The sequence below is a fragment of the Excalfactoria chinensis genome, chromosome 18 (assembly GCF_039878825.1).
Source record: "Excalfactoria chinensis isolate bCotChi1 chromosome 18, bCotChi1.hap2, whole genome shotgun sequence".
Taxonomy (NCBI): domain Eukaryota; kingdom Metazoa; phylum Chordata; class Aves; order Galliformes; family Phasianidae; genus Excalfactoria; species Excalfactoria chinensis.
In genome coordinates this window covers 5,262,512-5,289,541 of record NC_092842.1, presented here as the reverse complement: position 1 = coordinate 5,289,541, position 27,030 = coordinate 5,262,512, and the positions used below count along the sequence as shown (strand labels likewise).

At 42.8% G+C, this 27,030-nt stretch overlaps 1 protein-coding gene across 1 annotated transcript in view; it reads left to right on the top strand.

The window, feature by feature from the left end:
• The window catches only part of DDX31 (DEAD-box helicase 31), a 42,749-nt gene that overhangs the window by 2,038 nt on the left and 13,681 nt on the right, over window positions 1-27,030 (top strand). The window contains 15 exon segments of the mRNA XM_072352672.1: window positions 8-83; window positions 437-480; window positions 934-1,004; window positions 1,587-1,651; window positions 2,295-2,339; window positions 3,852-3,893; window positions 5,376-5,440; window positions 6,238-6,357; window positions 6,734-6,840; window positions 7,468-7,703; window positions 7,998-8,174; window positions 10,289-10,348; window positions 16,230-16,280; window positions 17,990-18,129; window positions 22,902-22,983. Coding sequence (XP_072208773.1) covers window positions 8-83; window positions 437-480; window positions 934-1,004; window positions 1,587-1,651; window positions 2,295-2,339; window positions 3,852-3,893; window positions 5,376-5,440; window positions 6,238-6,357; window positions 6,734-6,840; window positions 7,468-7,703; window positions 7,998-8,174; window positions 10,289-10,348; window positions 16,230-16,280; window positions 17,990-18,129; window positions 22,902-22,983 — 1,381 coding nt within the window.

The following is a 27,030-nucleotide window of genomic DNA, read 5'->3' as shown; positions in this document are numbered from 1 at the left end:
AACTCAGAAAAGCAGTGCAGCAGGTGCAAGAAAATGTTTTCACCACAGACTCTTTTGGCCAGTTGGACCTTCATCCACACCTGGTGAGTGTTATGGAGGCTTTGTGCCTTTGTGCTGTGTGAGTGGGGTTGCCTTTTGGAAGATGAGAGATGTGCTTATATTGGCAGTTTGGGCAGACTTAGCAGTGCTCTGATTGTGTTGCAGTCTCTTAGCTCAGTGTGCTGACCAGTATCCTGACATATCTGGTATTTCATGTTGTACTGTAATTCTGATCAACTGGGAGAAGGATTTTGAGGATGTTGGAACTTTTCCATTTGGTTGCCCTGGGTTAGTAGACAATGTGTTTTCTGGTTTTTGCTTTCTCTTGTGCTACAGAAGTAACAAAAAAGACAGTTTGGCAACAAAACCTGTTTACTCCTGTTTGTTCTTTCTCCAGATAGCCACAATAACTACTGTTTTGAAGATATCTAATATGACCAGGTAAGGAAATCCATATGAAAACATCACATCACATTTCACTAACTCTTAAAGCCAATCATATGTGATTGTTTCATTACTTATAATTGGCTTGTGAAAGCAGCAGTTACTGTTTAGCTGACCCACTTTCCATGGAGTTTCTTTGACATTTTGGGACAATAGATGACTTTTTAGTTACATAGCAAATCATTGTCATGAGTAGAGATGAAATCTCAGAGTCCTAGCTCCTTATATAGTACTTATATCATAAAATCATCCTTTTTTTGTGGTTTATCATACCTAACATGTATCTGTAGGCTTTCCTCAAAAGCCACCTTTACTGGCGTAGCTATACAGCAGAGATGAACATGTAGAATTAGGGTTAAGCAGTTTTGAAACAGTCATTGCATGTTATAACATTAAGTTTCTGTGCTCTCTTGCATCTGTATTTCCTGACCTGTTTTGTTGGTTACACAGTGTTCAGAAGCAAACAATTCCTGTGCTCCTGCAAGGCAAAGATGCTCTAGTGAGATCTCAGACTGGTTCAGGTCAGTGTTTAATTGCCAGTTTCCATTCCTAGGGCATTTTAAGTTGGATGTGAAATAAAGAACCGCAACATCATGTTCCTAGTACAGCTTATAAGAGTGACAGGCTCAGAACCCTGGGGTGGGACTGCTGTGGCACAGACAGATGCTGTGCAAACTTCTGTAATGACACAGTGCACAGCGGTGGGACTGAATGTTGATGTGCAGCTGCCAGCTATTGCACATGGGCTGGTTCCAAGGCTCGTGCTTGGGATGCAAGTCCAGGAGGCCAATGGAGCTAAGCAGCACACTCTTATCGAATAAACTTATGTGCTTGCTCTACAATTAACTGCCTTGATGTCACATTTTCTTGAGTGGATGGAAATATTTATTTAGATGGCTTCTGCCACCTCTCCTTTTTAATTTAACCCTTAAGTGAATGATCTGCCAGTTTTCCTTACTGGAAACATTCTACTTAGTTAAGACTTTCCCAAGTTCTGACTTCAGTTTAAGAATAGTGGGGTGAATTATACTGTTATTTTCTGGAGTACCATAATTTCCTTTTGTTTTCTTGGATACTCTTCTAATTTTCTTCCATTTATGAAGGTAAAACTCTTGCCTATGGAATTCCACTTGTACAGTCTTTGCAAGGAATGAAATCCAAAATACAGGTAAGTGCAACAAGGTGTATTTGGTTTTGATAGGAAGATTAATAAAGAATTCCATCTGTTACCTTGAAGTCATCAGTGTCTATTTTTGTAACAAAGATCAAGCAGTCTCACTTTATTTGTGAATGTGGCTTATGTGATTGTGCTGTACTGCTGAGGTACAGGTGATGTAAGAAGAATGTAGATGTTCTTACATCTAAAGCATTTCACATTCACTTTTACATCATGCAGCAGCTAAATGGGCTATATTGTAAAGGTTGAAGCAGGTGGAGTGCAGAAGAGGCAATCTGCCATCATTTGTGCATTTTATGGAAAGTCTTCAACCCATAAAAAAGTTGGGGTGATGCTTTTCCAGCCCATGGAATTAATGGGTGTAATGGAATAAATTCTAGTATGTGGAGTAAAGTGTTGGGTATGACTGTGGGGGGGCGTCAGAGAAGAGAAGAGGTGACAGTGAGGTATTGAGATTGGAAAAAGTATTTATCATTTATTTCTTTTTTAAAGGGGAGGGGAATAGCTCAAACTGTGGTATACAAGCTTGTACTAAAACCCACCAGAATTTGCTTTGTCAGCTATTAGATGTTAATAGCGGAAATGCCATGTATATTAGCACTGCCTTCTTCTTAGTAGTCTTCTCTGTTTGCAGCGAAGTGATGGGCCTTATGCGCTGGTGTTAGTCCCAACAAGGGAGGTAGGTGACCCCTTTTCCTTTCAGTCTCACTGAGAGTTTGAATGTAGGGCAGTTGTGGATCCACAAGAGCCTAAAAACTCTTAGGAAACATTTGTCCTTTTGTCCTCACAGGAAGAAAGTTCACTCTCTTGACGTGTGTTGGCACTTTTGCTTGCTGCCATGCTGAAATAAGTTGTAAGAAATCTCTAAGGATTTCCATGCAGTTAGATAGCAATTGACAAGACTGGAGAAACTCCCTAGTTCAGTGCATGGGAAGGAGAAGCTTGTCCAATTCATGCAGGGGTTGTAAGTAAAGCCATTGAAATTAGCTTTGCACGTGCATAAGTTTATACAAACACATTGTTTCTAAAGCCTCTCTTTCAAATACATAAGTGAATGCTGAAGAGGAGGCTATGAACAGTTGGTTTCTCCACTGAACTGTCTTCTGTCTGATTTATATGATTTGCAATTGCCAAGGCAATTTCAGAGGAAGGTATCAACCTATTTCTTTTTGTGCATGAAATAATAACAACTTCAACGTGGAGAATTGATTACAGGTATCCAGTTTGGGTCACAGTATTTCATACAGGCTGCAGTGCAATATCTCACCTCAGTTCCACGTAAGGAGAAGGATCTGAAGCTATTTTAAATTTTTACTGCAGTAAGCTCACTGCCTTGCTAGGATGCTCCATGAATACTAAGCATGTAGGAAACTGCTCATGTTGAAAGCTTGTTTAAAGAGCTTCAATTAAGTGCACTTATGCAGATAACTTGTAATTGCAATTGGTGTCACTTTTACTTTCCATTAAAGGCAATGGCCTTTCTTGAAAGCTCAGCAAAGGTCAGAGCATTTAAAAAAGCTTTTCTCTCATAACTAAGCCCTGGTCACTTACTGGTGTGCCACCACTGCCATTCTCAGTCTTCCTCATTGCTGAACATCTGTTGGGCAGCACATGGAGCACAATGGTGAAATGCTTCTTTATCCAGACTTTTGGTGACTTGCAAGCTTTGTGTGACCCATCTTTGTTGTCCTTACTGGGAAATGAAGAGGTAGTAAGATCCAGCAGTGTGATCGTTCTGTGGGCAGGGAAGGCAATAATGTGGCCTTTCCTGACTGCTCGAAGACAACTTGTTTTAACCTCTGGGCTCTGCATTTCCCCTTTTGTAGCGATTTTCTTCCAGGAGTTGCAGAGCTTTCCTTTTTACTCTTCCAGCTGAGCAAAATCTTCTGTACCTCCAACTTATTTTCTCCCTGGGCCATTTACAGAGGCCAACAGATGTCTGTGTAGTCCTCAGAGCTGCCTTGTGAACCTGAACCAATAGAGAGGTTATTGAACAGGTGCAAATATAATAGAATTAATCAAGGTAATAGGCAACTAATTAAAAAAAAACAAACAACAACACTCTTCAAGGATGGATTCTGGAAATAGATGTGAATGCATTATCTTACAGATTTTGTTGTGTCTAAAAGGGGACTTAGTGTCCATTAACAGGCTTTCTCAGAACTCACTTTCTTAATGTTGATTTCCTCAGCTTGCACTCCAGACTTTTGATACGATACAGAAGCTACTCAAGGTAAGGATTCAATTCCATGTTGGTTTTTTTTGTTTGGTTGTGTTGTTTTGCTTTCTTTTTCCTTGGATCATCTTGGAAATGCTTACAATGATGCAATCCATTTTGCTGATAATTACTGGACTGATGGGTTTCAGATGGGGAGTAGAAATTATTTTGCCAGTTGAAAAGCTGGAGAAGTCAGAAGTCTTTTAGAAGCCATTAAATGGTGATGTGTTCCTTTTTGCTGAGGCAAAGTGTCTTACAATGGGGTTAGAACGTATCTAAATGGTTTATCTGATCCATATTCCTGTTCCATCTTCTGGTTTTCCTTGAAGTAATTACAAACTTTCCAAATCTTTTTTACTGCTGGAATTAGTATTTGGTTGTATCCTGGTGAGGTTTAAAGTACTTTAGTCTTTCATAGTAGTTGTGAGTTATGTTGAGCAGTCTCTTGGTGTGGAATTTGGATCTTTTAATACTGGGCAGTAGCATTCTTTCATGACCTCAAGCAATTGAAAATGGCCTTCAGCTACGAAGTCTGATTGCTGCCCCTCTCCCCTCTGATTATTTTGCTTGGTTACATATAATATGTCATAACTATCAATTGTCACTGTGACCCAAACCAGAAGATTTAGATCACGATCTGACTGGACAACTGGAGAGTGTAATTTTCTCGGGTAATTACCAAGGGAGAAAACCAGTTGATCTCTTTTTGGCAGAGATGATATTGTATGGATCTTGCTTAGACATCCTTCTTATTTTAAGCCTTCCAAAGGAGTTCTTTTTGCTGGAAACTGTTTTGTTGGAGTATTTTTAGCAAGCAGTGACCCATGCAAACTTAAACTTATTGACCGGTCACGCATTTGTGCAATCCTTACAAGCTGTGCTCTGTGTCTGTCCTGCATTTCTTCTCAAGCGAGGCAATGACAGCCCTGTGCTTTGATTATCTCCCCTGTAAATATTGGGCAGTGTTGGATTTGATGAAGAGCTGGGCCTCATTAAAGTAAATGGCAAAAGCTCCTGCTAGTAGCAATGAGACTGGCATTTTATGTGCAGACATGGTGACTGTGTGCCTGTAGAGCTGTGTACATACAAATAAACTTGATAGATCCTGTGTCTTTCTTAAGTCTTCCTTGGCCGCAGGAGGATATTGCTTGAAGGCAAGATGAAGAAATAGCAACGTAGCTTGTCTTTGAACATTTAGACTACATGGGGAGAAGGAAAAGAAATATTATTATGTGTGTGGAAGTGGTGCAAAGATGATTTCACTTCTATCTTCCTAGACAATGTGGGGAGTAAGTTACATGCCTAGAACTAGAGGTGCCATTGATATTTAGCTGTGGGTGAGATAGTGCATGTAGATTGTATCTGTTAGATCAAATCAGGCACGCTCTGCTGCCAGCCCTGTCTGTTCTCTTTTTACCAAGAAGAATAACTTTTTGATTAGACTCTGTTTTCTTTATGAAGAAAAACCTGTGTTGCTCTTGGTTTTCCTTTCTGTAGCCATTTACCTGGATTGTGCCTGGAGTGCTTATGGGGGGAGAAAAGAGAAAATCAGAAAAAGCCAGGTAGGAAGCCAACTTCTTAAATTGCATTTTGGGTTCTTCTGCTCTCCAGCCTTTTTAGCTGTTGCTCTTCTTTGGAGTGCTTTTCTTACTGAGCAAGGGAGTTGTGGGTTTGGTTCTAGCTGTGATCCCCCTGGATCTTACACAGATACGGTGGCTGGGTCAGCAGGAAGCATTCGCTTTCCTCAGTTGGATCTATTTCTAAAGTGTTGATGAGCCTTCTGAGAAGATGAGCTCCTGTGTCAGTATTTTTTCCTCTTCTGACAAACACTTATATTTGCTTACCACCAAGTGCTGCCTGTAGTATTTGTTACGGGGGAAATTGGTTTCTGGAGAAGAGATTTCCTGGGTGTTAAAAACCTTTCTTTTCCCTTTTCAAAAATTGAACTGTAAGCCAGTAATCCAGAATGGAATTTTCATTTGTCTATGTATAAGCATATACACAGAAGGAAGTTTACTCTTGACAGTAAAACATACTCGATTTGAAGGAAAACCTGGCTTGCATGCTGTAGATGTTTTAATATTACTGATGTTTCTTTCCACCTTGTCTGTATCACTGAGTGCACTGCTGTGAATATCAGTGATGGTTAAAGGTGGAAGTGGGCTGTGCAAGGAATTCCTGTTTTTAACAGTAAGAAAGTACTATTCTGCTCATCTTACTATGGTGATGATTTTTCCTCTTTAGGTTCCGGTTCCTCATTCCAGGGTCCTATTCCAGAGTTTCTGGTGATCTGTGTCAGTTTTTCTCTTTTTTTAATGTTGTGGTTTTGGTTTTGTTTGTTTTCTTCTTTTTAAATCAGATTACGGAAGGGGATAAATATCCTTATTTCAACTCCTGGTCGCCTGGTTGATCACATCAAGTCCACGAAATGTATTCATTTCCGTCGCATTCAGTGGCTGATCATTGATGAAGCAGACAGGTAAACTTACAGATGTTTAGGTACAGAAAAGAATGAAGTTACATCCTGCATCTACATGGATAATGCATTAAAAAATAATGAATATCTTCAAACCGTTCATTCTCAATGGCCTCGGTCAAGCAGCAGATGCGTGAGGTTTGGAAGAAATGTCCTTTTTGAACAGATGATTCTACTGTTATTCAACAACAGAGATTCTCTCAGTGTCTTCTGACATATCTTACTCTGGCAAAACCTGAAGATGAGGCGTAAAGGTAGATGGGCTAAAGATCTGTTTAGCTCTAGCATTTCTGCTGTTTTTAATTGGATTATGTAGGCTTAAGACTTTCTTCTCATTCCTTCCTTACAGCATCTTTTGTCACTTCTGTTGCTTTTGTAGGATCCTGGACCTGGGCTTTGAGAAGGATGTAACTGTGATACTTAATGCTTTAAATGCTGAGAGGGAAACACGTCAGAATGTCCTGCTCTCAGCCACACTCACCGAAGGTAGGTTACAGACAGATGGTCAGCTTGTTTAGCTGAAAAGTTCACAGGGAACTGCAAAATATTTGTGTCTTACTAAATTACAGCCCAGCAAGAAGCCCTTTGCTGAAGTGGAATAATGCCTATTGATTTTATGGGGTTTATGACACTTCTTTGTTGCTGGAATTTCTGTCAGTGTGTTTATGTATATGTCACACACATTCCAGAGCCACAAACCTGGCAAGCACTGTTATTTTTAATGTTATTTCTTTCCTTACATATGCGCTAAGGCAAAGAAAACCTAAGGACAGGGCAGGACAGTTGCTGTGTTGTTTGCTCTGTATCTCACAGTCAATCGCTTAGGGTGGAATTGAGCCAGGCCTAGTGACTCTTATGCTCTTGGTAAATGCAAAGTAACACAGTTGGCTGAAGTAGGGTCTTGTGATACTTTTGGTGGAGTCCGCAGCAATTATGTTTGGATAAGGCCCAAAAAATCTGAAGTTTATATAAGTGTTTTCTCTGTGTTTGAAGCATTACGTGTTAGTTCCTTGCCCTTTGCTGTTTTTCGCTGGAATTGCATTGTTGTGTGATCACCTTCCCCAGCAGCACACCAGATTGAGCCTCATGTATTTTTCATTTCCTGTGGTTTAGGAGTAACACGGTTGGCTGATATCAGTTTGAATGATCCCATCAGAATTTCCATAGCAGATGAAATCCGGAAGGGGCTCAAACCAGTGTTACAAACAGAAAAAGAAGCTAATAGTTCCTCAAACTCTATGGACCAGGAAAACTTTGCTGTTCCAGAGAAGCTTAAGCAGTATTTCGTGATGGTCCCCAGCAAATTGAGGCTTGTCACGTTAGCAGCTTTTATCCTAGAGAAATGCAAGGTGAGACTCTTGTTTGCATTTATGTTATTAAGTAGCCTTTTGCTCATTTCAACTCCTACATCTCTTAGTCTGTCAGGGTTAGCATGGATTACGTATAAAGCTGTGAACTTATGTCTTTCATGCTGACAGGGAGGTAATTTCTTCAGTGGCTTAGCTTTTGGTTTCAGACTCCTTAATGGATATTTCTGGGTAATTGTATCTACAGAAGAGGAACTCCTGTAGATGCCCTGAGGTCTTGGAGCTGGGAGAGGCCTGTGGGAAATGGTTAAATGCAATCTTCTTGTTTTCTTGCAGTATGAAAAGCAACATAAGATGATCATCTTTTTCTCCAGTTGTGAACAAGTGGAATTCCACTACGAGCTCCTTGTTAATGTCCTTTCAGGAGAGCTGGAGTCTGAACAACCGAAACGTTCATCTGTCTCCTCTGTGCAATTAGAGTTTCTACGACTGCATGGCAACATGGGACAGGAAGTAAGCATTATCAAAATGGCAGGATATGCAGTTTTGTTCCTTATTCAATGTGATTTATTTTGTGGTTATTTTTGGGAGGAGGGCAGAAGAGAGGACAGCGAATCGTTTCACCTCTAGGGGCCTCACTCTTCCATCTGCTAATGAGAATAAGGATATTGTCCTACTTCTGAAAAGTACTTTGGTAGCTATATCCTAAAAAGCTGAAGAGGAAAGAGGTACTATTTCAGCAGGCTGAGGTTCATTATTCCCAGTGGGCATGCTTAAACCATTTATGTATCCATGCTTCTTTTTCATGCAGCCACAAAATACTTTTGATGCCAGAGGCAAACTTCATCCAAGCCCCAAAATGTTACTACATGATAAGTTGACCCCCATTAGATGAGAATGGAGTAGTTTGGCATTGATTTTAAAGAACAGTGTCTTGACAGGCTACTCTTTTTGCTGGGCTGGAATAATAGCAAGATAATGATGATTATCCCAAAATAAATGGGTTTTAGCAGGGTGGGCCTGGATGATGAATTTGGAGTTTGCTGCAGGGAGCCGAGAGGCCAGAAGAGCACCAAATAAGCTGTCACTGCAGTGTTTTTCTCAATAACTGAGGGAGGTCCCTTGAAACTTCAGCACCTGATCTTGCCCTCAGCCTGTGTTAGAGAGAGCTGCTGCTCCACTCTGAGCTGCACAGCGGAGATGGTAAATGAATAGAGCTTTTCTGATGAAGCAAGAGGTGAAGAGCCATTGTTTTTCTCACTCATTCCCATCCTGTGGAGACCAGAAACATGTGCTTTGCTGTCCCTGCATTCTGGCCTTTCCTCAACCTGCCTGTCTGAGCGAGTGAGCAGGCCTGGTCTGGCCCAACTCTACCCTGACCAGCTGTTAAGGCAACAGAACACCACTAAGTAGCTGGCACCAGGGGAAGGGTTTTGCCTTTTTAGTACCCAGTGTGTAATTAGTGCTTGATGTCTTCAAATTAAGAGCATTAATGGAGCTAAATTGTGGATCCCATATGGTACTGCTGAGCACGGCTGCTGTCATTGTCAACAAGATACAGCGTGCTCTCTTCTTTAATTTTTGTCAGCAGAGGGTTCAGCATGTCAGCAAGGCCCAAGTTTCCCTTTTTTCCTAGAACAATAAGTCTAGCTGGGAGTCAAGTGTGTAAAGCTGTTTCTGTATCATCAACATAGCAGGCTGTTCACTTAGCCCCTAACTCTTAGGAGGAAAGGTTGGAGCATGGAGGGTGAGGATATTCTGGAAGAAAGAGGAAAAGGGCTCGAGAAGATGAGAATAGTATGTTAGAAGCCAGAGACAATCTGAGCTCTGGAAAGGACAAGAGTAAATGAAGTAAGATCAAAGAAGGGTGAGTGTACAGTTGTTTCTTACAGCTGGGGTGGGCAGAAGCAGCTGAATAGGTGTTACTGGCAAATGTGAAGACCAAATGCTGTTGAGGCCTTCAGTTACTGGTTGTTAGAGGTTGACTGATGTGACAGCAAATATGTCTGTAATGTCACGTGGGACTCTTGGCAGGGCAGTGTGGTGTCTGGGGCTGTGGGCAGCCTTACCTTGGAGACTGACCTCAGTTTAGAAGTGGAGTAGCAGGAATTGTGTTGGTATGGATTAGAGGTGGGGATACAGCTTTGGAGCTGATTCCTGGGTCCCATCTCAGTGTCGTCAGTCCTGGTTTTCAGGAGCCCATGGGGTGGCCCTTATGGGTGCAAGGGCCCTCCTCATTGCCGGGGCCACAGGAGGGTGCCCAGGGGGGAGGGAGGCTGCCTCAAAGGCTGGGAGCCCACCTCCTCCTTGTCTCAGCCCAGGAGTTTCTGACCAAGGTCTCCTTTCCCTTGTCCTGTTGCTTTGGAAACTTATCCAATGGTTCTCATGTGCAGCTGAGCATCTTCAGGACTTAATGATCTGATTTGATCAAGAGCATTTAGGTTTTTGCCCCCTTGTGCTGTCCTGAACATGCATCTGTACCATACTTTTTCGTTTGAGCCTGATTGCTCTTGAAGCTAGACATGAGAGAGGCTGAAATAGGCATAGCTGTTACTCTAGTTAATTTGCTTTGAGGTTGATTGTGATGTGCATACATATTATTCATTTTTTCTGTTCTAATCCTCTAGGAAAGAACAGAGGTCTTCCAGGAGTTCCTAAAATCCAATACTGGCATCTTACTTTGCACTGTAAGTATCTTAGTCCCTTTGCAGCACCTTGCTAATGGGCCTGCCTGGTAATCTAATGGTAGAACAGAGGACTTGGCACTGGACTGTAATTCCAGCTCACTGCCTGACATTGAGGAAGGTCATCTCCTTTTCTGCATCTCACATGTTAAATAAGGGCTGGTGCCCTCTTTGCAAACTATTGCATGATCTTTTGCAGTAGGGCACCATATGCAGGAAAAAAAATGTGTGCGTCTTATACAAGAGCCTCCTCCGAGTACATTGCATGGCCGTATGTCTGCAAAAATCTGTTCATTTGAAGCTGGAACCTTGCCCTCTGTGTGCAGTCAATAGAAAGCAATCCTAATTTGTAGCATGCCCCGTAACTGCCAGGTAAATTGGATGTGGTGTGATATTTTCCTTCTTAATGACTACACCAAGGTTAAAAACAAAAACCTGCGGGGATGGAAGGGAAGCCCTACCAGAGGATGGTGTCATTAGAAATGCACATGCTCTGCTGCTCTCCGTGGTTTGCCCTTCAAGCTTCCTTCACGGGTGCTGAGGGAGAAATTCTTGTCCTCTACTGAAGTTTGCTGGCACCCTTGTGTTATGGTGGCACCTTCTACTTTTCGTTTCTGACCTGTCGGTGCCACAGCTAGCCTGCTGCAGTGGTGCAGAAGGCTGCACGATTTGCTCTCTAATAGTGGCAGCTGTTGATCTGAAAATGTGTGAATCTTGGCGATTTCTACCCACTGCAAACTTGTAAATTACAGCGATCGGGAGTAATTAGAGCTGAGAAACCCTCTCTAGCTCTGAAATGACTCCTGTTCTTGCAGCACATTGTTCTTAAAGGAAACTAGTTACAATTTATTTCTTTTCAGAGAATGGGTGCTGGTTGTTTTTTCTTATTTTTGTGTGCCCAGTTATGAACTGGGGCTGCCATGTAATATATAGGAGCATTTGACTTAGCATTGCCAAATTGTATTTTGTATCACCTGTAAAGATAAACGTATTACCTGCTCCTCTTCTATATAAAGGCTTTACAATGAATTGATCAAGGTCAAAATGCATCTTTGCCATTCGTAAGTGTAACCATTACTTGATTTTCCTCTATCTGTAGATAATACTCAAGTGTCTCAGGTGAGAACCATACCAAGCTTAGCCATTACTGGTGCAAATAAAGTACTTTGAAGATAAGTAGCATATGATAAATGCTGTATACTAACTAGGTAAACTGTGCTGTCCTTCATGCACGCTCTATCTGTAACTGAGAAATTTCAAGGACTTGTTTTGATACTGAAATTTCTCTGTAAGGAGTTCACGGAGCTGCTGAATGTTCAGTTTTAGACAAATATAGAATCATTGCAAACACTCTTATGTCTTTCATTGGGATAACAGTCCCTGGGTAGGGCAATTTGGTGTGGAAATGCAGCCTGTGGCAGGAAAAATATGGCAGGAAACATACAGCTGATGGCAGGGTAGGAAGAAAGCTACGTTAGATAAAGAAATCCCAGTGGATGGGATTCCCCTCTTGAGACACTGGAGACGTGGCTTGATTTCCTGCCATGCCACAGACTCCGTACAAGTGGGTGTGGAATCGTGATGACAAGGCAGGTAGCCATGTGTCAACTGAGTGATGATGGCGGTGTGTTTGCTCCTGACCTGTCATAAATGGGAGTTAATGTGTATTAGCTTCGATTGCAGTGAAGAGAGTAGCGTAAGGTGATGCATTTATCATAACCCTACTTCATTGTGCAGTCCGAGCTACTTTGCATTTACTGCAAGGCAGGGGATGCAAATCCTGACAGTTACAGTTACTATGGCTCAGCTGGCACATGGTTAGCATGTTAAGTACGGAAAGTCGTACGTCTAGGTCCAGAATAATCTCTGCGTTTCAGTTCCCCATCTGTAAGATGGGGATGGTAGCACTCTTCTGTCTTACAGAGATGTTGGGAGGACAAATGCATTGAAACCAGGAGGAGGCCTGTTACCACAGTAATGGGGACCATATGGACGCCTTAATATAGAGATAGGCTTTGCACTAGTCCCACATTACAGGTGCCTCCCCAACGCAGATGTCCAAAGGGCAGCCAGGCTCTGTGACCACCTCCTCTCTCCGAGGGCATTGCTTTTTTCTAATGCTTTTATTCATATCAGCAAAAAATCTGCAGTGGGCTCTGTTGGCTTCGCTGCAAAACCACGTTTTGTGCCCTCAAAAATTTGAAACTTGGCTCACAAAAGAGCAGCACAAATAATGTTACTGTCCTTCCCTTGTCCCTTATGCCATGTTCTCCACCCATCTTTCCGCTCCAGTAAGCAATGGGACCTGCTGTTCCTTTTATTAATTTGCTCTATGTCATATGTATATTAGTATAGTCCATGAAATATTTTCTGCAGACAAGAAGATAAAGAAGGGCTGTATATCTCAGAGGGTCTCATCCAGATTTATTTCTCTCTCCTTCACTGAAGTTCTTTGCGGCTTCCTTTGGGATGTGCCTTTTAAACAAGTTCATCTCTTCCAGGGAGAGAGGAAAGATCATTTGGAGATTGTTTGCTGTTTACTCAGTCACGCTAACTCATCTTGCCAGTTTTCTGGCGGCCCCAGCCAAGAGCTTTCGCCTCTGACAGCTTCTGTGCTCTCTCCTTCCTCCTCTGATTACGCAGCCCAATCTGTCACCCTGCCGACGGGGGTCTCTACCCTGCTGATGGCTTTCCACACTCGGCAGTAATGACTTTTGGCAGGCCGGGAAGGCGCGAGAGCTTCTTCCCCAGCTTGGAGAGCCGTTAGGCCCTCTCTGCCTGTTAGCTAAAGCACTTTGTGAGGTTCTTTGGTAAATAAATGAGTCATTTTAATCCAACTGACAGCCTGGCACCTGAGCAAGCTGCCTTCCATCTGTACTTCTAGGCCTCATGTAGGCAGCCAATTGTCAAGCTCAGGGCCTTCAAGACCTCACCATTGAGTGTCTTTCAAAAGCAACTTTAGCAATTTCCTTTGCCCTAATTAGATTGTGAGCAAACGAAGGCCACTGCAGAAGTTTTGTGGCTCTGCTGTTTCTGATATTCTGCAGCAATACTCTTTGCTCTCTGTATGGGGTTTTTGCCCTTTGTTCCCTTACATCCAACCCCTCTCTCTCCCTCACCATCTCTGTCGCATACCATGAGGATGGGCTGCTAATGTGAATTGTTAGAAGGAATTTTAGCTTTTCTGTGAGCCTTCAGGTAGGCTGGACTTTTAAATTGTGCCATTCTGTGACCTGCAGTTGGGATCGGGCCAGGAATGTGGTTAAGGCTTCAGGTTATTATTTAGTTGGCTTCAGCATTTTCCTTAAAATCATGCTGGAGTGGTTTCTTTCTCCTTGCTCCTGTGAGATGGGCATTTAGTTCACCTTCTCACTGCCCCTTGATAGGAAACAACAGTGATGTCATCAATCAGGTGTCATATTCTTCATTTCCCAGTTATTAAGGAATGGTGGTGTGATAAATATATGGGAGGGATAATGCTGTCTGGGGCAATGGGGAAGAAGTGAAAGTAGTGAATTAGGAATCTGTCAGGCTTCTTGAAAGAGCGTTGGCAGCAGGTTAGAGCTTCAGTGCAGGAAATAAATGTAGTGCTGGTAAAACAGGATAATTGTTGTTTGAGCTGTATTCTCTTTCCTGGTACAGTGACCCAAAAGTGTTTTTCTAAAGATGTGAAAAGCGAGAAGCTCAGCAGAGGAAGGCAAATCATCTCCAACTTTTTATCCTAATTCTACCCTGCTGCTGCCTACCAGGTCTTTGTGAAAAAGGAGCTCCAGGAGATGCAGGTGGACTGATATTGAGAAATCTTAGAGAGTTTGCAAAACACTCCAATTACCAGTAAATCCCAAGATACTTCTGAAAGAAAGCCAAGTTAAACCCCAAGAGAATAGCTGCTGATATATGTCAGTAACAGCTGAATGGAGTTGGTGGCATTGTGAAAGCAGTAGCGAATGCAAGGCTGACGATGGGAAAGAGCTTCCTCCTGAAATGTACCTGGCTCTTTATCATGATTTTGGTTAACCTTTCAACTTGTCTGCTTCCTTTGGAAAATGTGTATGGGAGTGAAGCTGTCTGCAGCAGTGGTTGCAGTTGAGAAAAGGTATCTTAGAAGAGGAGGGAAATGGTCCTGGTGGATGAGAGGGGTGGTCCCTTTCTCTGCAGTTGTGCATGTGTAGGAGATGAATGCTTGTGACCAGAGGGATAGCGTGGTTATCTGCATGTCTCAGGTAAGCTGCCCTTGTCCCAAGGTCAGAGCCCTCAGCTACAGCCTTTCCTAGACTGCTAGGTGTGAGGAAGAACACAGAACATCAAAAGACCAAAGACTTGTCAGCATGGAAGTACATAGCAGAACCAGCAGAATCAGATGTCAGCACTCCTGTCTGATTGTGCTGTAGAGTTCATAGTCTTGTTATCCTGGTAACTGCTGTACACGTTCCCTGACTTCTCTTGATTTATTTTCTCCAGCCTCCTTTAAATGGCTTTTTGTACATCTGTTCATCTGACTCTGGGAACAAGTCGTTTCTTAATGAGCGTGTTGGAGTGGAAGTGCGTATTATTTCAGAGTGGGCGCTGTGGAAACTGTCTCCTCCTTTACTGCAGTTGGAGCCACAAAGCAGCCTGGCTAGTGCTTATGGAAAGGCCTTTGCTGCCAAAACATCAGCTTCCTCGTCTCTTAACGTGTGTGGGAGTCGCATGAAAACACTTCAGTGGGTGGCTGACACATTTTTAGTACATTAAGCTCCTGCTTACATTCTTAATATATTCTATTTTGCGAGTAGCTAAAAGATACATGTGTTCCAAAACATTACCTAACAGAGTTAAATCTGCACACCTGCTCTGTTACTGCGCGTGGTGAATGTAAAATCCAAGGAGTATGTGAGGACATTACTAATGAACAGAACATCAGGTAGGGAGATTGAAGCATGCTTGCACTCTCTCTCCATTTTGAACAATATTTAAACTCTGTTTCCTCTCTGACAGGTATATGTTTGAGCTGCATTGTCTGTAGATAACTAAAGGGTCTCAAGCCCTTCTCCAAGTTGGTGGGTTTTCTCACCAGCTGATGCATCAAACCATGTGCCTGACAGTCACTTCAGACTGTTTTCTTCAGGGCTGAGTTTTGTTTCTCCAAATTAAAGCCAGACTGATGAAAATCTGAGGCATGGCTGAAGTCCCCTCCCCTTGAGTTGTCCTTCAGTTTCCCATGGATTATACTAAATTCTTTGTTGGCCTTTTATTTTTTAATCACAGCACCGGGTGAACCTGCAAGTCTTCTGCTCCTCAGCTTCATATCATCACTTAGGAAATGATGAATTATTTCTTGCCAGAGATCAGTGCACTTTTGGATGTTCTACTCTAGGCCTAGGATCACTGACCGTTTGTTTTGTGGCCGTTTTCCTTTTCATCATTAGCAGACTGGTTATAGTTCTTGCAGAAGGAGAAGTTAGCTCGGTAGCAATATTGCCTTCCAGGGGTTTAATTCTGCCTCTCTTGTTTGGGTGGTTATGTGCTACAAGCAGGTCTGTTTCATTGGTGAAACAAACTGGAGAACCAAAGGTGTACCATTAAAGTCATTGACTTTCTCTGATGTAATGTAAAGAGACTGTAGCGAACCGCTGAAATTCAACACCGCTCTCCTGAAAGACTCCAAGCTTTGGCCCAAGGTAGTGGAATGCTTTTAACTGTGTTAACCTGATAACAGTCTCCCTTGTATTCAAAGCTCTTCAGTAGTTTTGACCTTCAGCCCATCTCGCCCAAATACAGGCACATAAAATTCCTATTTGTGTAGCCAGTTGTTTCCCAGCATAATCACCGTCCCTGCAGAGTTCTTAATTTGCTGAGATCTGCGAAGCATTTTTACTTGGTAATTTCCTTGTTAATTTTAAAGGACGTTGCGGCGCGTGGACTGGACCTGCCTCAAGTCACGTGGATCGTGCAGGTAGGTTTGCTGTGTATGTATGTATTAAGTGCAGTCTTGCTTAGATGAACTCCCTTTCCAGTCCAGACCCTCATTCTGCAGTTGGCTGGTCCTTATGCTGATGCCTCACATGTGGGAGACCCATATATTCCTGACTGCATTGGTGCAGTGATCTGAATGCTTCAGGCTGGGATTTGCTGGTTTGGGATGGGCTGGGTTAGCTGTAAGTGTTTAGCTGCGTAGTTCAGTTTTCTCCTTTAAAAACTAAAACCCACACCAACACTGCATTGCTGTTGACAGAAATATTGTCTTTAAAGAACCCTGAAACTAAGAGAGATGGATTGAACCTTAAAAACAGCAGCCTGTCACTTCAAAGAGGAATCTGGGGGCATGAAGCAGATTTCGTTTTTATATAAGATTGATAATTAAAGGAAAGGTTAGTGGAATAGGGGAAAACTGGTTTAGAGATCCTCGTATATCAAGTGACATGTGGGTAAAAAAGAACAGGGCACAAAGCATCGGTGAAACAGCCTTTTAATTTCAACCTCATCCCTTCAGGTAACAAATTTGATTTTAATGTAGTGTTTCTAAAAATGAATGGTTCTGTAGCAGCTAGCTGGTCAGAGAAGGCTGGGGAAGTAAAGTCTTTAATTCCCTGATCTGTATATTAATAAAATTTACCAAAGATATAGTTGCCAGTGTTAGAACGCAGTGCAAATTACCTCAAACCCTGGGAGACTTCTGTGTGTCCAGAAGGCGAAATCTCAGCTGTCCTGAGAGCTGTGTCCAAGAGCAGGGACCTGCAGGGAGCAATTAGATTGCTCACAGCATCTTACTCACACCTCTAGCCAGTAGAAACTTTGCCAGAGGGCACAGGTATAAACACTAGAGTGGGCTTTGGTTGTTGGTTTTTTTCCAGTTAAACTGCTGAGGGCTCATTTCTAAGCAGTATCTCTGTGCATGTTCATTTTTCTAGGAAAGGAGGGGGGAAAGAATGAGGGGAGGCTAAAGGGAGGGAAATATGTCACCCTTTATCAGATCTTGCAAATAGCTGGGCATTTTCTCAGTCAAATAAATGAGAGGCGATGCTATACTGGGGTTGGGTGGGGGCCTTTAAGCAGCATCTCAGTTCGGTCTCACAGTCATAGACGGAAAGACAACTGCTACCTGTATCATATGCTGCCCAAGGGACTTAATGTCACATCTCTCTTAGGTTTCTGCTATCCAATAACTACCTATGATTTGCTTTAATCACAACCAAAAACATAGCCAAATTTAGGTTTGCCATGTTTAATTGCACGGCTTTTTCTCCTAAATGTGGTGCAGGTGGCACCCCGCTCTGTATGGGTACTGCTGTTGCTTGGGGGATTTAGTGAGAATTTCTTTTTGAGAGGGAGAAGCAAACAGATTCCTGATGTGCCTGTATAGAAATAAAATGTAAAAGGCAAAGAGAGACACCGAGATGGGGAAAACTGTCGTATTATCTGAAAGTTGGCCAATGTGTCACATTCACATGTCAAAAAACTGCTGTGGCTGAGGGGGTTGAGTGATGGTTACAGCGATGAGTCCAATGGGCTCTTGATAAACAGACTGATTCCGAGGGAGGTACAGCAGGTGGGTTTTGCTGAGATCCCCTTTGTTTCAGCTGAGCAGACTGAGTGTCTCGTTTATAATTAACATGCTGTGTTCTGTTAATTCCTCCCTTCCCTTCTCATGTTCCCTTTTTGAAGTATAACGCTCCAGCTTCACCTGCGGAATACATCCACCGGATCGGGAGGACGGCTCGGATTGGCTGTCACGGGAACAGCCTGCTTGTCCTGGTGCCTTCGGAGGCAGAATATGTCAGCTTGCTGGCTTCTCACAAGATTAAGTGAGTCAGAAACGCGAACCAAAGTTTCAGCTCATCCTTGCTAATTAACCTTCCGTGGCACTTTCAGCGGGACTGTAGCTCGCGCAGGTTTTAATAAGAATTTATTAATACTTGTGATCCGGAACCAGCCCCAAGATTGGCAAATGGAGATGGGGATGCATGCGGAAAATCATCCAGCTGGCAGATTGTGTGAGCAAGAGTGTGTGTGTGTGGTGAGGGGCACGGAGAAGATGGGAGTTGGAGATCCTTTGAGCTTGGTTCTTATCTCTATGGCTCTGGGTTCAAGTTGTGGCTATGCGGAGATCACAAGTCAAATGAGCCTGTCAAATGCTAGCTGGCCATCTGCCTGCATAGCACCATATTGTCAGAGATTGTGCTTTCTCTTCAGGAGAGATCCGGCAGAGAAATAGCTGGGGAGCTGTGGGTCATATCTAGCAGGTAATTGGCCCAGATATGTTGTGCGAGTGCCTCGTGGCAAAAATAGAAGAGGTTTCTGCAAGTGGTGCTTGCCCAGTATGGTCCTGGAAGGCAAAGGGCTGGGGGGGACTCAGCAGACCAAAAGCAGGGTGTGTTTCCAGGCTGGCTGAGAATGCTTCTCTCACACCGGCTGTGGCCAGAACTTGGGAACAGGCAGTAAGGAGAGCAAGCCAGGCTGGTGAAGGAGCTGACTGCTCTTCATGCTGCTACTCGATGGCTGACAGGCTATGAGATTTCAGTCCAGGTCTCCTTGCACAGTGGTCCCTTTGTGGGGATAAAAAAAACCCTTCAGTATTGCTAGCAGAGAGCACTACCAGGTCCCAAGCCTCCCCAGCAGGCAACTGGAGATGCGACTCCTCTTGCTTTTCCTGCATTGCCGTCTCTGGCATTTCAGAGCAGCAGCTGAATAGAGTCCCTTTAGTGTTGTTGTGGCGTTGATGGAGTCCTGTAAACTCATGCACAGATTAGTTCTCTTTTATTTGTTGTGCTTATGTCGGGTGGAGCTGCTTGGAGTCGAATTTGGTTTTGCATCCTTGAAACAAACAAATGTTGGCAGTAAATACGGGCTTATTCTAGGCTGCGAGCCATTTAGTGGTCTAACAAAGAGCCATCCATCATCCCAGGTAACTATCTATTAAGCAGACACCAGCAAGACATGGAGGGCTAAGCTGACAGGGTTTTTTTTCATGTAACAAACAGCACTGACATTTAAAGGTGAAATCCCACATAATTGTGAATTTTTAACTCCAAGTAGAAAGTTGTATTTTTCCATTTTATAATATTTGGGAAGGGGTTGGAGGAAGGAGGGGAAAATTTCCTTTTCTTTTTTTTTTTTAATTGTTAATGCTTTTATCCAATTTTGTTGGAATTTTTTCTTAACAAGTTTAAGAAGCAGTGTCACTCACTCTGCTAATTAGATCTGCTGAGAAGACCTGTTGTTGAGCTGGCCACCGTTCTTCAGCAATCTAGAAGACTGTGCTCGGTGTGTAAGGAGAGTTTTATGTGAATATATTTTTTTCTCTGCTTCTCAAATCAGTCCGAACAACTCCAGGGATTGTCTTCTCTTCTTTGTTTTATGTTCTTCATAAAACTTGCTGCCCTGGAGATAAGGGACTGCCAAAAAAAAGTGTGTTTTTTTTTTTTCTGCCTTTGACCTCTGTCTTCAGATGGAAGAAAATGAGTGTCTAATTGGCATGGGTGGGCGATTCGGCCTGTTTGCAGTCATGTGTCCTCTGCTCTTCCTACGTAGCAGTGCACGGTGTGAGAAGGGACAGCGGCAAGAAGAGAGCTGATGAATTACAGAGAAGATGCAGGAAGGCAGCTCGAAGCTAAAGGCAGCGAGTGCCATCAGCACAAATTGCCGTTACTCTTCATAAGCAGAGCATTATGGTGATAATCCTGACAATTTAATTCAGTGCGAGGCTGAAAGACAGCGTGTGTTGGGCTGTCACCGATCCTCTTCAGCACTGAGAATTGTTTCCCTTTATCCTGGGTCTTTGCAGCTTCTAACCTGGGCTGCACAAGTTACAGGAATTCGTGTTGCTTTTAATTCTTAGCCTGTTGTTCCGTGTTGGGCTCCGGTCTGTGTTGTGAGTTGATTTTTAATTATTATTATTTTTTTTTTTTCCTTTTATAAATGAAATTCCCGCGAGGTTTATTGAAATGTAAATACTTCATAAAATATGTATTTCTAAGAAGACAAAGCATGAGGCAGGTCCCCGCCATCTTCAGCTGGTGTAAATGAGTAGTGCCACACTGATTTACAGGAGGTGAGGATCCGACCCAGAGTTTTTCTTAAACCCCTCCACCCATCCCAGCATGCATGGGAGTAAGTCCAGAAGTGTTGAGAGTCGGAAGTAATGAGAGCAGACGTGGCTTTGTTCCTGGATGAAAATCCACTTCGGAATTAGGGATGACTGCCTTTGAAATTGGAAATCGCTCGCAATTAATTTTCACCAGTACCTGAAGCCTCTCCTTGGCTTCCACTGTGGAAAAGCAGCGTTAGCCTTTGCCAAAACGATCTCACTTTGGCTCTGCTGAGATCAGTAATTCCCAATGGGTCTCAAGGAAGCTGCGTGTCTCTGTAACTTTCTTTTCAGTCTTTATGTGGCTTGAAGTTGTGGCTCCTCTGTCCAACAGTCCAGACACACACACTGATGTTTTGTGTGCATTTACCTGTTTTTCTTTATTTTTTTTAAAGGTTAGGCTCCAAAATGCTCTGTCTCAGCATAACTAACACATTTCCCTCTATGGAGAAGAGGCAAGAAACAGCAGAAAGTCAGTGAGGTTTACTTTTTGTTTTTTCTCTCCTTTTTGTTTTTTTTTTTGCTTATGTCTCTTTTAGTTCCTTCAGCTGCAATCTAGCAGCGCCGGCCTCGACAGCTATCAGATAATTTCTTTATCTCCTAACGGCAACCTAACTAATTTATAAAGGAGAGCTCATCACCGTGAAGGCACGAGTCATTTCTCTCCCTTCTCCACGTTGTGCTCCCCCTCCCCTGCTCCCCTCACACGCTGCTCCCTGCTGAGAACCAAGTTCACATATCTGTTAGGCTGCGAGCTGGCAGCGCGCCGCGAGAGGGGAGGATCGGCGAGGGGGTGACATATCAGACAAATCAATGTCAAAGGTTTGACGTTTTCATTCATAGCTGTGTCAAAGAAGCCTTGGGGGATGGGGAGGTTTGCTTTTCGCTTGCTTAAGCGCTTGCCGTTTATGTTTTAATTTACTGTTACACTTTTCAAAAACAAACAGAAACCCTCGGTTGTCATTTTATGCTCCATTTCCCTTTCTCCCTATCTCTCCCCCATCCCTCTCTGCATCCCCCGTGGAGGAATCTGTGTACTGAGAGTCCCAGCTGTGCAGAGATGGGGCTCCTCTCCTGTGTAGAATATCTTATGGCTGCGTTGGCCCGTACCTATGAGGCTGGATGACTCTTCCCACAGACCATCTCTTTTCCTACGCTTACATTGTGATGATGAGTCAGTGGAGTTTGGGAGTGCAGGTTGCAGGATAAATGTATTTGTTGCTTTAAGTGGAAAGGACGCAGCATTCTGTTGTAATACAGAACATGGCAAAGAATTATTCATTCCTCCTTACCAGGAGTTTTGAGATCTCCGAGTGAAGAGAAAGGGAAGATCCTTGTTGGTACTGTTTGTTTCTGTACTTCGTAGAACCAGTGCCTCCTTTCAGAAACCGCCTGCATCTGTTTGGCCATGTGAGATGTGGGAATCTGAGGAGTGCTGGGCCCCCAAGATTTATCTCTTCCTTACCCTCTAGTAAACCCCAATGAACTCCTTGGCTTCTGTGCAGTATTTATGATTTACTCTGGTATAAAAAGGGAACGAATCTTTTTTCTAGAGATGACCTTTGCTCGCTGCTGAAATGTAGCGACTTGAAAATTTGGACCCAAAAACTTCAACTTTTATTATCCAAATAATTCCCTTGGAAATGGGACCTGGTTTGGATGTGGCCGTAATATTAATTGCCTGAAGCTGCACAGCTGTTCCTGCGTTGTGTCACCTGGTGTGTGTGTGTGCCCCATAAGACAGTGTTAAGAAGGACGAAGGATAACAAGTCTCCTTTGCATGCTTCTCTGGATGGGACCACTTGCATGCTTTAAAATGAAGCTGGCTTTTAAGATTCGTTGGTATCTAGGCCATAGCAGTGGGCCAGCAGTGTCTTGCAAGCAGGACTGGAGAATAAATCATCTGGTTGCAGCTACAGGAAGAATGTGAGTTGACAGAATGGAAATAAATGCCCAGTGTGAATCATGGCTGGGGATAGCTGACTGAGTCGCCTTTATTTAAAAAGAAAAAGAAATAGGATAAAAAGTGTTTTAAGTCCCTAACATGCAGGGCTTTGGTTTTACACTTCTGCCAGGGGAGAAAGAGGGCAAGTCCTCAGAATGGAATAGAAAATCAAACTGCCTGTTTGGTATCAGAAGTGCCTTTTGAAGCTGTGAATGAATGTGAGAGTAGGTCCATCAGGAAGAGTGTTTCTGGGCTCTGAGTTCTGCAATGGAGCAAGAGGTTGGAGTGACATAAGCTCTTGTGGGAGTGGGGTATGATGTGACTGTGTGGAAGGAAACCGAGTGAGAGTTGGCTTCATAGGAGAAGTTCCTTTTGATCCTGTTTTTTCCCCATTAACACTTTGTTTCTTTGGGTGAGGGTTGAGTATCATCTCCCACCTTGCCATCCATTACCAGCCTTTAGTTTTTTATTCACTATTTTTTTAAAAGCAGAATAGATTGCAGTTGTGCTTCATTGGGGTTTTTGTTTTGTCTTTGCTGCTTCAGTGTCTCAGAGATAAAGATGGAGAAGGTATTATCCAGTCTGATGAAAGATGATCGCTTCAGGCTGCACAGACCAGGAAGCAAGGTGAGTTATTCAGCTGATTTGGAATTGCCACCATTCTCATTTACCAGTTAAACATTGTAAATATTCTTCCCTTGGCTTCCATCTTTGTGGTGTGATGGTTGGTACGTCCATCACGTCAGGTGATGCAAATAATCATAGAATTGCCATACGTCACAATTGTCCAATCTTTAACCTGCTGTCCAAAAACCGATTCTTCCCAACTCTTCAGCAAATATTCTGTAGCAGACAGTAAAGCTTTCTGGCTGCAAAAGCTTTATTTTTTTTTCCCCACATTGCTTCTCTTCTCCTTGACTTTTCTGCACTAAAGCTGTTGGAGATGGCAAATAACATAAAATTGTTTCAAAGAAATGAGCAAAATGTATTTGGTGATGTGCTATGTAGGCTTTTTAATTATCACCTGTATTTACTTGGAGCCTCAAACAAAGCTTGCTGGGCTGACAGTCATCTTTTCATTGACTTCTGCAAACTTTGGGTCTGCCATCGGTTTGCTAATTCACAGCATTCAGTCATCTGCAATTAATGGCTGAGGTGTTTTCTGCATTCAGTGCAATTAAATCCTTGAAGAACTTTCATTTGGAATGGAAGTCAAGCATGCTACAAGCATGATGCAGAATGCTTTTTTTTTCTTTCCTCTTGCTGTGGTTTTGCCTGTTTATTCTTTCTGCTTTAACATCTGTGAACCTACAGCCTGTCCATTGCATTATTTCCTGCAGGTGACTGTTAAGAACTGTGGTGTTTTTGGTAGACGTGCTTTTAAAAGATGCTCTGTTTTCCTTCATGCCCTGTGTTTCACAGAAAGCTCCATCTGTAGCTCCTGTGAGATACAGCTTGTTTTCAAGCTCTTACCTTTTCAATAAAATCACCATCTATCCTATGTTTTAAATGTTTGGAACATGGCTGTGATATGGTTGGTTAGCTGGTTCAACAAACACATAGAAAGATAGATAGAGGTGCTTTGTTAATTATTTGAAATAGCTTTTTGGTGTCCTTTTCTGGCTAGTAAGCCTGCTTGGAGCAGGACTGTGATAGGATTGGTATTTCTACCATGCTTTCAAATTGCACCATACTCTGCACATTTAAATGTCAAATATTCTGACTTAAATACTCATCTTCTGCTTCTCCTACTGTTCTCAAAACAAAATGCACAAACAACAAAATGTACTTGGAAAACAGATGTTGCTCTGGTTTTCCTTTTGCTGGGTGCTGCTGCCTTGGCGTGCCCTGTTATGCCAGGTGCTGTATATAAACAGAAGGAGTTGCTTCTTTTCACCTTCCATCAAAAGTAGGATTGAACTTCTCTCTTCTCTCCACCTTCAAAGTGAATGGTATTTTGCTGTTGACTGCATGGAGCTGTAATAGATCCTCTCTGGCCGTAGGATGGGCTGAACCTGCTGTGGGAACTCAAAAATAAAGAATTACCAATTTTTAATATGACTCAGAATCTTACAGAATTGGGAGTGAGAAATAGCTCATGGAGAAGAAATCTGTGCAGTTTAATGGGGATGAGGTTGCAGCAGGCCTGTCAATATCACATAGGCTTCTTGAGGTATTACTTGAAAAATATACTAAATGCAATCAAGGATGTTTGAGCTTTATTTTGTTGCCATCAGAGGCTCTGTTAGAAGTCTGATGCTTTCTCAGCTGTTGCGGGGACATGTTACCAAGTTTTAATGAAGGTTAATCTCTACTAAATTCCCTAAGTTTGCTGTAAAGGCAGCAGAGTAAGCTGGGGATGCAATGGACACTGCAGAGGACAGAGAGAGATGGAGGACTTGTTACAAGGAGCTGAACCTGATCTATTTGTGATGTTACCATTCGAGTGTTAGCTTTTCTTATCAGCCCTCCGTGCATTGAGTCATGTATATATTATAGTTGTGCACACAGGAATCTCATTATGATGCTCTTCGGTTCTCATTGCCTCAACTGAAGTCCATTACAAGAAGCCCGTTGGAACATGCATTTTTTGGGCTTCTGTGTGCAGCCAGGGAGCAAGCTGAAGTGCCTGTAAAATGTATATTTTATATTTAGGTGTATAAAATATATATGTGGCTATGTCTGGGTGTGTGAATGTTCACCTGCCTACAAAGAGAATAAATTTGATCTTTCAACTTTTATCGAGGGGGGCAGGGGGACTCGGAGTTCTGGAGGAGGTGTGTGGAGGTTAGTAAAAAGTTGTTATTAAAACAAAATCCTTCATTTTGTTTTGAAGTATAATGGAAGCAGGAGATGTTAGAGCCAGGCTTTGGGGCTGCTTTTTTTTTTTTATCCTTTCCTGCTTTAAGAAAGAATTTTTCCACCTCAGCCTGGTTTTATTGAGTTTCTGTCCTTTCTGCCATTAACAAACCCTCCTAATGAAGTAAGAGACGCTCAGTTCTTACCCTCACCTCTCAAACCTGAAAGCTGCAGTCTTTATAATCACAAGTTGCTTCTGAAAGAGCTAAGTGTGCATAGCTGTGGGGAGGTCCCCCAGTGTCCTGAGCTGGTTAAGTCACGTTATGGCCAGGCCTTTTTCTTCTTAGAGATGATAGATGCTGTTATTGATTGCAGGTTATGCTAGTGCTTAGGGATCTGCCAGAATACGTTCATTCCAAGCAAGTTCAGGCTAGAAAAGCTCTTCTATCCCACTAGTTCTCCATAATGACAACAATGCTTATTTCTTAATGGATGTAACGAATTCAACTATGTGGAGAGTAGATCAAGCAAACCTCTGGGGTAGGCTTTTATCTTTTGGGCCTCAGAAAGGGTGTAAGGGTCTCAAATTAATTGTCCTGCTCACCTGAACCAGGACACAAGCAGGATTAAAGCCTGTAAAGCATAGGGGATGGCTTCCAGTAGCACTGCTCTGTTTGATCTGTCCAGACACTCGCATGGTGCACTGGTTTTATTTTCAGTTCGGCTCTGAGACAGTTTTAAATGTAGATTTATTTATTTTAGTTATTTCAGCATTATTTTTTAAGATGAACCTCCCTGGAAGGCAGGAATCAAACACGGGTTTGTTGTTTGGTTTGGTTTTTTTTATGCCCATTAGGGGGCAATTTTAAAATGAGATCTGTCTCAAGGGGCTGAAGGGGATAAAAGACAAGGTGGAGATGGGAGGAGGGGAGAGGCTGTTTTCTGAGTACATTATGTTTCCTGCCATTTGCTTTTTTTCATTTATTTCTCTTGGACTGACCTCACACTTCGGAAATTATGCACCTGGTTCTTTATCCCTCATTTTTGTCTTACTTTTTTTTTTCCCTCAGCACCAGGAAGAAGAGATGCCTCATTTTGAAACCTAAAGGGGGGAATAAGAAAAGTCCTTTGTAATATATTGCCATATTATCACTAAATCCCCTGACAGTTGTGACACAGAAGCAAGTCACCTGTCACTTAAGCTTGAGGTCTCTTTAATTTTCTCCTGGAATTCGCACCAGGCTGTCTTTAATTTGAGGCCTTTATTGGAATTCTGAAACCTTTCTGCCTCCCCGGTGCTCAGATCTATTCTGAGTGCTGTTACAGAATGTATACAATAACCAACAGAGGGATTCAGAAGGGGCTGAAGCACTGTTTATTTAACACTCTGGAGGGATTTTCGTGCTTATTCGGTCCAGGCTACCCGGCTTTCAATATCGCTTTGACAACCGTTATGCCCTTCTCATTAATTTTAAACAGTTAAAACACAGGAAAAAGAGAAAAAGTTTTCATTATTAAAGTGCTTTACTTTTTAATAACAGAGGATTCTGTCCGCCAGGGGAAAGGGCAAACCTCACTAATTTCACATTCATATTAAAAAACGCTGGGAAGGTGACACTTTGTGCTGCCAGGAGGCTTAACAAAAGAAAAGTGATGGGGGCTAGGAGGAGCAGGCGGGTGGGAGAAAGTTTTATGTTTCACGTCAATGGAAACTTGTTAGTCACAATGACGAGTGTCCACTTGGAGAAGGCAGCACTACTTGTAGTTTATTAAAGCCTTACAGAGGCCCCTCGACTGGAGGCTGTCTCAGCTGATTAATAGGAGTGCGTTAAGTCGAACCAAAAGATGACAATGAAGCAGTCTGTATTGGCCATC